The following is a 12266-nucleotide window of genomic DNA, read 5'->3' on the forward strand; positions in this document are numbered from 1 at the left end:
TTGAATAAATGATTTTCTATTCTATTTAAATATATTAATTAATATATTTAAATAATGAAATTAATTAGACGGGCCTAATTACTTGTGCAGCACCACCGAGTACAATAAAAGCAAGGCTGTATGAACGGGAGGGTCGTCCGTGATGAGTTGTCTCAAGTGCCTCCAGGCATGTTACATTGTAACCAGCTGAGTTTGTACGGTTAACTCGCTTAACTAACATTAGCAATTTAGATAATCATTACGGAATGTAATCTCTCTAATATAATTAATGCGATATAATATTACTAGCTACTCGCCCTGGCTTTGCCCGGGTGTACATGTATTATACATATAAACCTTCCTCTAGAATCACTCTGTCTATTAAGAAAAACCGCTTCAAAATCGTTTGTGTAGTTTTCAAGATTCAAGCATACATAGGGAGAGACAGCGACAGCGACTTTATTTTATACTATGTAACTGCCTACTCGCCCCGGCTTCGCCCGGGTGTAGGTACATGTAGTCTCGTCTCGAGCTAAGCGGAATTTGTGTTATTATTAAAACACAACTGATATAAATACATATTTTTTCAAATACATAGAGAACACCCAGCCCAATGCAAAACAATACTCATGAATAAAAGTGTTGCTACTGTACGAGATAGAACCTGCGTACTAAACAATAGACCATCGCACGATTTGAACTTGCGACCATCGGAAGTAAAGCAGTGTTCTAAACCACTAGACCATCAAGGTTATTTGTTTTAACTATTTATTAATTTGATATATTTCCTTTCAGGAACTAGAAACACAAGTGAAGAGTATAGTGTCGTTATCAGTGATAACGTTTGTGCTGTCGACTGTACTGGCGTTGGCGTTGTTACCACCAGCAGCAGAATGGGAGATGCTGGCGCTGGTAGGCTCCATACTGGTGACGCTGAGTATAGGAGCTGGTACATTGATGGCGACCCACCACGCTCCGTTGCCACTCTTCGCACTTATACTAGTAAGTACGGTTTATCTAATATTTGTATGTATTTATCGGCCTCTGTGGTCCAGTTGTTTAGCATACTTGTTTTTTCCGATGGTAGTAGGTTCGATTCCAAGAAAAGTGCTTATACCTTCTTGCTGGGAACGCACTTGTAATTCACCTGGTGTTGCGGGTACTTATGGGCGGCGGTAATCACTTATACACTATGCTAAAAAAATGCAACTTGGTATCTATCTTGTATTTGTACAAGGCATAATAATATCTTATTAAAATTCTCGTGTCACAGTTTTCGTTCCCATACTCCTCCGATACAGCTTGACCGATTCTCATGAAATTTTGTGAGCATATTGAGTAGGTCTGAGAATCGACCAACATCTATTTTTCATCCCCTTAAATGTTAGGGGTAGTCCACCCCTAAATTTTTTTTTTTATTTTAAGGCAACACAACGTTTGCCGGGACAGCTAGTATACATATATATATATCTTCATTATTAAAGGTGTAACTGTTTATCCACGATCCTTGAAGGTCGGGTAAATAATCCTATGAAACGTCCGGTTCACGTCGACTTATTACTTCATGTTTTATATGAGGGTGTGACGTGACATTCCCCGCTTATATCTCTGGTTAACATATATATATATATATATTTATTTATTTTCAATGTGAGTTATTTATAATTAAACAAAAACTGATATTTTAATATATATAGTAACAGCCGAGTTTTTTATATATCTTCTTGATCAATACTTCACTCTAAATTGATAGATGATTTATCATATGTGTCATTAACAGACTTACATGACTTTTTTCCACTGACATATATTCGTCATTAAGTTATTTTCATTATTTCATATTATCATGAACTAGCTGTTCCCGCGACTTCATCCGCTTAATTTTTCTAAAATAAAAGATATTTTTCTAAAATAAAAGTAGCCTAAGATACTTCTTAATACATCAGCTAACTGCCAATAAAAGTCCCGTCAAAATCGGTCCAACCATTTCAGTGACAACACGTTATCCATCATCTAATGGCACCTCATATGTTGCGTCAAAATCGGTCCAACCATTTCAGTGACAACACGTTATCCATCATCTAACGCCAATGGCACCTCATATTTTGCCATTACCAGAAGAGTAATAAAAACCATTTTTTTATTGTATCCCTTATATATATTGCTGTAATTTCCCTAAAATATTGCATATGAATAGAGCCGACACAGATTGTAGGTACTTGAGCGTGATAAAGCGACAATTTCTTTTACTTTTTCATTTCTCGGGTATTTACATAATATCCCTAGGGACCTACTGATACTATCTCCATATTATTGACTCTAGAAAAAATGTCATAAACATAAATATTGAAACTGAAAACTAGCTGCTACCCCCGACTTCGTCTGTCCAAAAACTTTCTAGTCCGTGTAAATTTATTTATTTAAAACAAAAACATGTGTTAATTCATTCACTGAAAAAACGATACAAATATTATATACTTAAATTTACCAAAAACTAAAAAATTGAATAATTGTTTTATGAGATTCTAGATAGATTATAACTTCTGTTAAACAATCTATCTGTTTAGTAAATTTGATTCGAATCAGTCCAGTAGTTTTTACGTAAAAGACTAACAAACATCGATAAGTACTAACAAACTTTCTCATATGTAATAGTAGTATGTTTTTCAGCAATTCATTCTAGAAAAATATATTATAAAAGAATCATCAACTAACTTTCTCTTTGTATATCTACTTCTATATTCTAACCTAGCTACGAACGTCAGACAATTTATATACTACATATATATATGTTTCATAACCCTGGAGAATTACTGTTTTTATTTTTCAAAATATTCTAATACTGTTTTACCGTAACTGGCCACAACAGCTTTATCAAAAATAAATGCAGAATTCGTGGCTAGTGGCGTGAAGACGAGAAATTCTCTATTTCTCTAAAAACAAATTCTCCATTTTGTTTCTCAGATTAATTTGTTTTCTTATAAGTGCTTAGAATTGAAGAGTCATTCAGAAAAAAATAGTTTATATACGATACTTTTTACTGTAATGAACTACCTGCAGAGGTTTTAGAGATGCTACACACGGGGTTTTTCAAAAAGGGTATAAGGATTATTTCCCCGAATATTAAGAAATAATTTTCAGGAAACGTGCGTAGGTGTCCATAGGCTACGGTAACCGTTTACAGGTGGGCTGTATGCTTGTTTGCCACCATCGTAGTATAAAAATATATCCGACTTCTTAGAAGCTACATCATCAGAGATAACATGGGCTCTTGTATTATTTAAAAAAATCTAACCCTACAGTGACTACATCCGTGTCAAGCTGGGGCGAGTCACTAGTTCATAAACTGAAGCACCTACCCCATATATAAACCATAAACAAGTTCCCACCTTCAAGATAACCACCTTCGATTTACTTGTAAAGCCTATGATATTAAGTGGTCGAGGCGTAGAGCTTCTGAGAGCATTGCCTCGTAAACAAGGGAATGCGTCGCTTCACGGCGTCTCTTGTGATATTGTATTGTAGGTTAAGTGGTAAGCGGCGAGCGTTGCAACAACGTTTGATTATATAAGACGGTTACAAACAATTTGTTTGAAACAGATTTCACGAGTTGTTTTGGATGTAAACTGTTATATGAAGAACACCATGAAATTACATCATCGTGTGATGAATCTAACACTCCTAATGCATTGCCATTACGGACTAGAACGTCATGTCTCCGTGCTATTTAATTTTACTGTCATAACTTAACCTCCAATAGAAAGGTTACAAAGTTTGCTGGGACAAACAAGACTTTATATTTCCAGTTAATATATGTACATACACGTAATACAGTGTCAATTGGATAATGTACAAATCTGTTTGAAATGCATGTTTCATATATAGCAATATAAAATACATAAATGAAATGAAATTCAACACTGACATAGAAAATGTCATTAAATCTACTTTTATGTACGAAAAAAAATTATATGTGAGTTTATCTCCTAATTACTGCGCGATATATCATCTTTATAATTATATCATAACATATTTATAATATTGATATATAAACTTTACGTGTCACGTTGTTTGCCTGCGATGGACTCCTAAACTACTGAACCGATTGCAAATTTGATTTGCACATTGTGTGCAATTTGATCCAACTTGAAAGATAATCCTGTCTTTCAAGATGTAAGCTATTCAGCTTACATCTCAATTTATAGTCGCAATATTATTTTATTGCCTTAGCAACACGTAGTTGGGTCGCGTAGTATTTTATATATTTGTAATTAACATATTCTTCAATGATCTTGTACAGTAATACAGTATAAAATAATGGCAATGAACTATCGTTATGACTATCAATTAAGGCGACTTTGTTGATAAAATAAAATTATAATATTATGTCGCTACGTCTTACAACTTGCGGCAAGGAGGATGAGTAAAAAGGCTTCAAAATTACGACCGCGTATTCATGTGAAGGATAAGATAATAAAATCTGATATTAATTGCAGGCAATCAAGATTTTACTGAATCCGAACCAAATTTGATAAGCTCTTTATATATAGCTATAAGCTCTATATATATAGCTAAAAGCTCTATATTTATATAACTGTTTCTAATAGATGTTCTTTAGGTATGTTTGGTTCACATTACCACCACGGGGAGTTTTAGTCTTCTAACACAAGAGTAGTATAATCCATTCAAAATTAGACGTTAAAACTAAATTTTAGAATGCATTTTCCATAGTTGTTTAATTTTGTAACAAGAGTGGTATAGTGCAATAAAAATTAGACTTATGATGAAAAATTATAGTGGTATTTCCAAATGTTGTAAATTTTGGACATTCAGTATGGTTCTGGATATGAGATATGATGTGCGTTCTGTTCGTGCGTGATGATGATGATTCATAGGTAATGGTTATTACTTTCAACAAGTGAATTGTGCGGATTTTATGTTCTTTTTAAAGTTTCAGTTACATTAAAAATAATATCGAATCCGCACCTATGGAAGAAGTGCTATCAAAACCAATATGTTATAATATATTTGTCGTGTATTTATTTTTTACAAATTTTTCTTAAACTTAAGTTGTATAAGGTGGGGGATAGAATAAAATTCATAACAATAATATTAATAACCCCGGGCAACACCCATCTAGTTCCAAACTAAGCGGAACTTGTGGCATGACGAGTATAAATATTTTTTGTAAATAAATAGATATTATACGTGGAAAATACCTAGACCGATGCGACTTCATTCTCATCCTTATCACCATAGACAAAGAAGTAAAATTTGTTCTCTCATAACCACAGAACAGAATAGATTTTGCTCTATGATCATCGCCATCGTCTTCCATTCGTGGTGGAAGTATAAAGGATTACTACCGGAAGGAGCACTATTCCATCGTCCTCTATTAAAGAGGTTTCTATTGTTATCTACATAGATAAAATAAATTCTACTGTCACCCTCATAACCACAGAACAAAGTACATTTTGCTCTATGATCATCACTATCATCTTCGATTCGTGATGGAAGTGTAAATAATTAGTAAAGGAAGGAGCACCATTCCATCGTCCTCTATTAAAGAGGTTTCTACTGTTATCTACATAGATAAAATAAATACTATTGTCACCCTCATAACCACATAACAAAGTAGATTTTGCTCTATGATCATCACTATCATCTTCGATTCGTGATGGAAGTGTAAATAATTAGTAAAGGAAGGAGCACCATTCCATCGTCCTCTATTAAAGAGGTTTCTACTGTTATCTACATAGATAAAATAAATACTATTGTCACCCTCATAACCACATAACAAAGTAGATTTTGCTCTATGATCATCACTATCATCTTCCATTCGTGATGGAAGTGCAAATGATTAGTACCAGAAGGAGCACCATTCCATCGTGGTCCATTAAAGAGGTTTCTATTGTTATCTATATAGATAAAAGACATTTTATTACGGTAACATTGAAATTCACTCAGACCTCCTAATTATGCTTTGTCACGCAGTCGTATAGATGATGATTTTCGTGTATATTCACACCGTTGATGAAGATTAATGATGGCACAATAGTTGGAGACTATGAGCGTGAGAGAGACAACAATATTTTAATTAATGATGAAATTAACTAGAACCTCTTATCATTACTATATTATATTATTATAACAGGCTCGGTAGTCAAGTGGTTTAGCACATGGGCTTACTTCCAATTAAAAAACAATCCAAAAATAAAAAATAAATCAGGGTTCCTTTCCCCGCACGGTGCAACATTTGTATTCATGAACATGATTTTCAGTTTCGATCTGGATATTTTTTACGTATATAATGAATGTTTTAACCAAAAAAAAAATTTTCTATATTTATCTATATTTTTCGGACTACTCTATTGCTGTTGGCCGCAACTGGGCTTTACAGCTTCATCGGACGATAGGGTGAGTGCAGATGGCACTTTAAACCCGCGGAAGAACTTATGGAGCGGCTGAAGGCCAACTCCAGCCTGACGGATACGACTTTAGTTAACATATCCGAAAAGTCAGTTATACAAATAAAGTTTGCTGAAAATTTTGATAGCAGCCAGTTTCTAACATGTCTTCACTAATTGTCTGTTTTAAGGACGTAAGGTAAATACGCTATATTAATGACCCACCTCGGATTCACATGGGTGGGTATGAGGGGGTTATATGTATAGTACATGTTATATATGTATATATAAAATACGAAGGTAGATTTGACATATCATAAGAGTCTGTAATAGACTTGAGTAAAGATATTCGATTGATTGATTGACATAAACCATTCATAAGAAATTCTCGGAATGACAGCGAAAGCCGTTACAACCACATATTTTTTATTATACGCTAACGCTAACGATGTCCGCTGGCGGGGCACCAGTAAAGGATGACGAGAGGTACACGAGAGCATGCAGTTATTAGTTAGCCCATCGTGACCGATTCTTCAAGAAGGACCAGGAGGAACCACGATGTTTTCCAGGGGGAACTAGAAACGTGGAGGTCGATCTGACATGGCAGCGATTTAAACCACGCAGAGGATGGGAGGAGGGGATTATTAGTAATGGAGGCTAGTAATCACTAGTAATGGGGTCTCTAGTCTCCATTACTAATAATCCCCTCCTCCCATCCTCTGAGTGGTTTAAATAGCAGATTACTAGCAATGGGGTCTCCAGCCTCCATTACTAATTATCCCCTCCTCTCATCCTCTGCGTGGTTTAAATGTAGTAACTTCGCTTTGTCCTATTTATAGGCAACTAATTGAATTTTCGTCATAGACTAAAATGGTAGTTTATTGAGTACAAAGCAAACAAATGCTAATGGAGCTTCTACTAATGGTGCAACTTTATCAGGGCTCTGCTTTTTTCATTTAAATTAGGCTATTGAAGTTCGGGTTAAACCTGGCTCTGCATAATTAGGTTAGATTTGCATATCTTGCGCCATTTAAACAGAAAGGTGGTGGTTTTTCACAACTTAGCCGATTTGATACAGACAATCTTAAATCAGATTGAAACATGATAGAGTTTTGAAAAGGATATGCTTTTTTTGCAATTGGAATGGCAAATAAGGTGCAGGACCATCTGATAGAAAGCAGTAACCGTTGCATAGAACCATGAATGAATGAAAATATTTTATTGTTCTCATAGAATACAAACAAACACATATACATACATTAGTAATAAGTATAAATATATATAAACATACAACATTCCCAAAGGAAAGAGGCAACAATGGGCGGCATTTTCGTTGAAAAGCGATTTCTATAGATATTACGCTAGTTTGGCCATTTAGGAAGGATTGCCGAAAGGAAAATGACGATAGAGATCTGTCGACCCAAAATTAATAGAAATGCAGGTGGGATATGCCCTAGCGTCTGGACCCTAGACGGACGTAGGTTTAAGAGCGAAAATAAAAAACAAACTAACGGACCACCTAATGCTTATTGCATTAAACGTTTCATTATCCATTTTATTGAAGTAAATATTATTTTGCAAATCTATATCATTACTTAATGGGTTTATATTATATTGTTTAATTCCGCTAGCAAGACGTTTTCGAGTTGATTAATTAGCACTAGACTTCTAAGCGAGATCTGAACTCTATTCAAAGCCTTATGCCTCGTTCAGAGATGAATCACGCATCGCAATATAGGTGTAGGCACAATAACGGTCGGAATTGGATCATTAAGAAGGTAACGCTTCTTGTAGTAGCGGTCAGGTTTCCAACGTAAATATTTATGATCTCAGATATGCTAATAGTAGCGGAATTAAACAAAATCATATAAATCCATTTAGCAGTTTCATTATCACTACCCATCCCTTTAGGAAACAGACGAGACCATAGAATTAGTTCATTAGTTAGTTAGGTATATCCCAACTCTATTCAAAACCTTATGATGCCTCGTTCAAAAGTGAAATACGTATCGCAATAGGGGTGTAGACTCAACAACGTTTGGAATTGGATCATCAATAGAGGTCGTAACGCTTCCAGCAGAGGTGGTCAGGTTTCCAAACTGAATATTTGTGGTCTCAAACATGCTAATCGTAGCAGAATTAAACAAAATAATATAAATAGTTACTTAGTCGGGACAATGTGCTCTCTTAAATATGGTTGAGTGTAATGATGGCTAGCTCATCCGTTATACTTGTGAACGGGTTCTGCTTGTGTGTTCTGGTCTGTTCGGGTTCGGATTCTCCCAAATTTGAATTTAAAAATGAATCTGTACTATTGTAAACATGTACAACATTTATTTGAAAACAATACTGAGTTTCTTGTCAGTTCTTCTCATCTCGAAATCATTCTGTACTGACGGTAGATTTGACATATCATAAGAGTCTGTAATAGACCTACATGAATATATTTTGAATTTGAATTTGAAAGTAGGCCTATTATCTCTACCCACCTCTTTAAGAAACAGACATGACGATATATAGAAACTCCAAATATTCTCAAATATTTCATCCAATTCCGCAAGAGGTCGCGGCATTTCAAGATATCTCTGATAGGATATATCTTTATGTTAAACTTTACAAATCTTTTATTGTAGTTGTTGAAGCGAATGGTTTTGGCGTTGCCTCGGGCGGTGTAATATAAGGAGATAGCTCCGAACGATTTTCTGACATAATATTATTACGGGGTTTTCCACGATCTTGCTTTGTCGCAATAATATTTTTCGGTATACAACATAACCTTAAAACTGTTCTAGATGAATCTAGGATGGGGTAGCCAGAGGTATTATCAAATGTTCATTCTAGTAAATTTGACACTGGAAATGTGAAAACAATCTGAAAGCTTCTGAAAGCTGCATTATGTTAATATATTTTCAATTTAGATCAACCAGAATCTCAATTGCAGCAGCTACCGTAAAAATAAAAAAGTTCTCCAATTAATTTTGGTTTCGATATTGGTTAGAGGACTATCACCAAAATATTTCTTGGTCGTAAATTGTTTTCTTCAAGGATTAGAATAAAAGTTCTTATTGATAATGTCATAGATCGACAGTTTTGGCTGTTTAACACACCGCTTTACTTCCGATGGTCGCGGGTTCGATTCCTCGCATGGTATAAAGATTTGCATTCATGAGTATGATTATTTGTATCGATCTAGGTATTTTGTATATTTATAATATATGTATTTACAAAAAAAATCCAAGTATTTACCTCAGTTGTCTAGTACCCATAATACAAGTTCTGAGTACAGAATGAATACGAATGTTTGTGCCGTGCGAGGAATCGAAACCGCGACCATCAGCCGTAAAGCGGTGTGCTAGACCGCTACATCACCGAGATCGTCAATGTTGTATTGTATGTCTATGTGTCTTGTCTCCAATTAGATCTGTAACTGATATGACGTATTTCATTTACCTACCTATACGTAGCTATACATTATTCACATTATAAACCCGCCATTGTTTTAAAAGTCCAACGAAATCCAATTACAGCACACAGTTTTATATGAGTGTCCCGCGAACGTTGGATAGAGTGGTCGCCCATCGTGCAGATGCAATTCGAACTGGCGCATGGCGCGGTGGCGGGCGTCTAGAAAAAGAACAATCACAATTCAATTTCCAGCTCTCTGACTACAGCGTGTGTTTGTCAGGTCGAGTGTGAATCGAATTGAATGTACGATCAATTGAATGCGAATATTGGAAATGGGTAAGAAAATAATGGAAGTTTTAATCAAGAAAGAAAGAAAGAAAGAAAGAAAAATATTTTATTCAGTGCAATGTAAAATCAGGTCACTTGTCATGTTTTTGATTCTTTTTAGATCCATTATAAAAAAAAGGATCAAAAACATGACGAGTGAAAGACGAGATTTACACTCTCCGAAGTATATATTGAAGACTTCGGTAGTCTAAGGGCTTAGCATACCGGCCTTGCTTCCGTTAGTAGCAGGTTCTATTCCTCGTGCGGTGCAAAGATTTATATTCATAAGTATGATTATTCGGTCTGACTGTTTTCTATGTATATACATTTTTTTTAAAGGATGATAATGGAATGGCGCTCTCGCCTGCGCTAACGGTTTACTGCCGGGGCACCAGTGGAGGATGATAGGATGAACGTGAAGTCAGATCAGTTAGCCCAACGTGACAAATTCACCGGGAATGTATCACGATGGTTTCCAGGGGGAACCGCGTGGAGGTCGATCTAACATGGTACATTGCAGCAATGGGATCATCAGTCCACATTACTAACAATCCCCTTGCCTTATGTATATTATGTAACACGTAAACATTTCTAAAACATATATCTATTTATTTATTGTTTAGTACCCATAACACAAGCTCTGCTTTCCTTAGGATTAGATGGCGTTGTGTGAATCATGAAGGTGTGTGAAAGCAAGCTACTTGGCGGTCAATACATGAAAGTGAGATAGAAAAACTCTATCTACCCTTAATAAACCTGTATGGTTAAAAATTGAGATAACATAAATTTGCTAAATATTTTTATGAATATAGATATTCAAATACATCAGCACCGTTGCATATCTATACATATAAATAAAATTGGAGTGTCTGTTTGTAATATTGAAATAACCGTTTTTTACTAAATGCATATGAATAAAAAAAAAACGGTACATACACCAACGTAACATTTTTTTCAATTTTTGTCTGTCTGTCATGTTGGTTTCATTCCGGGTAATCTCTGAAATGATTGGACCGATTTTGACGGGACTTTTATTGGCAGGTAGCTGACGTAATAAGGAAAGCATAAGATACTACTTTTATTTTAGAAAAATAAAGTTAAATTCCACGCGGACGAAGTCGCGGGTACAGCTAGTATTTTATATAATATGCTTGTAGTCTTCTTGAATGCATAAAATATTATATTATACAAATGAAGATCCTTTTATGAATATATTCAAAGTCTGCACCGCACAGTATAGCTTAATTTGAACCTCCAAATGCAACTTTTGTTTATGCAATCTTATAATATATATTTATAGTATACACATATATCTACAATACATTATACTAGTAAACGGGTGCTGCTATTATGGACTAGTCTGCGCTGATAACTATGTCTGATTTATTTTGTTACTTAAGTTACTATTTTATTTGCTATTTTCGTAGTTTGTATTGTACTCACAGAAAATCTTATATATGTTTAACAACACCCAAGTTTTGTTGTCATTCTTCTTATAACGAGGATGCGTTCTCAGTGAGTGAAAGAATTGAAAATGCGTGTAGAAAATAGGACTATTTAAAAGTGCTTCTATTAAATTTATTTGAATAAAAAATATTTTTATTTCAATTCTACAATAATTCTAGTAGAGAATAATCACCTGTTTTGTTACTTATACTTTACTATTAATTTGTAACCTTGTAAATATCGCCGTAGTATGTTGCGAAACATAGATATAGTATATAAATAAAGACGTATATTTGAATTCTTACATATGTAAGAAGCATTAATTAATGATGACGACTTAGGCTTTGAAGCCGGCTGTCGCAAGGGAAACTTTATGTAGCGCCCGTGACTTGTGACACGGGTGTAGGTTTAAAAGGCCCTTTTAGAATGCATTAACACTCACTTTCAGTACTTGCAGCTTCCCCCCAGGCCCAACTAAGACCAGGATAAACCCATTCTTAATTCAATTCTCTTTAGTATCCAAAACACAACCGGCACGCTCTGCGTTCGTCGATTGAATGCCGCGACTCACCCAACGAAATATGATTATTTAACTACCGACCTCCGTATTTATAGACCGAAGTCAGTGTAGTACTCGTAGGTCGGTCTATAAATACTAGATGGCGTTATTTACAATATTTGTAATAATCTTTACATTGGGTA

General features: G+C 35.0%; 1 protein-coding gene across 1 annotated transcript in view; it reads left to right on the forward strand.

Moving 5' to 3' along the window:
• Positions 1-12266, forward strand: part of LOC131845691 (adenylate cyclase type 2-like) — a 236005-nt gene that overhangs the window by 85120 nt on the left and 138619 nt on the right. The window contains exon 3 of the mRNA XM_059194784.1: positions 775-981. Coding sequence (XP_059050767.1) covers positions 775-981 — 207 coding nt within the window. The remainder of the gene's footprint in view (positions 1-774; positions 982-12266) is intronic.

Source organism: Achroia grisella, unplaced genomic scaffold, assembly GCF_030625045.1.
Source record: "Achroia grisella isolate CSIRO2021 unplaced genomic scaffold, CSIRO_AGI_Agris_v1 utg478, whole genome shotgun sequence".
Classification (NCBI taxonomy): Eukaryota; Metazoa; Arthropoda; class Insecta; order Lepidoptera; family Pyralidae; genus Achroia; species Achroia grisella.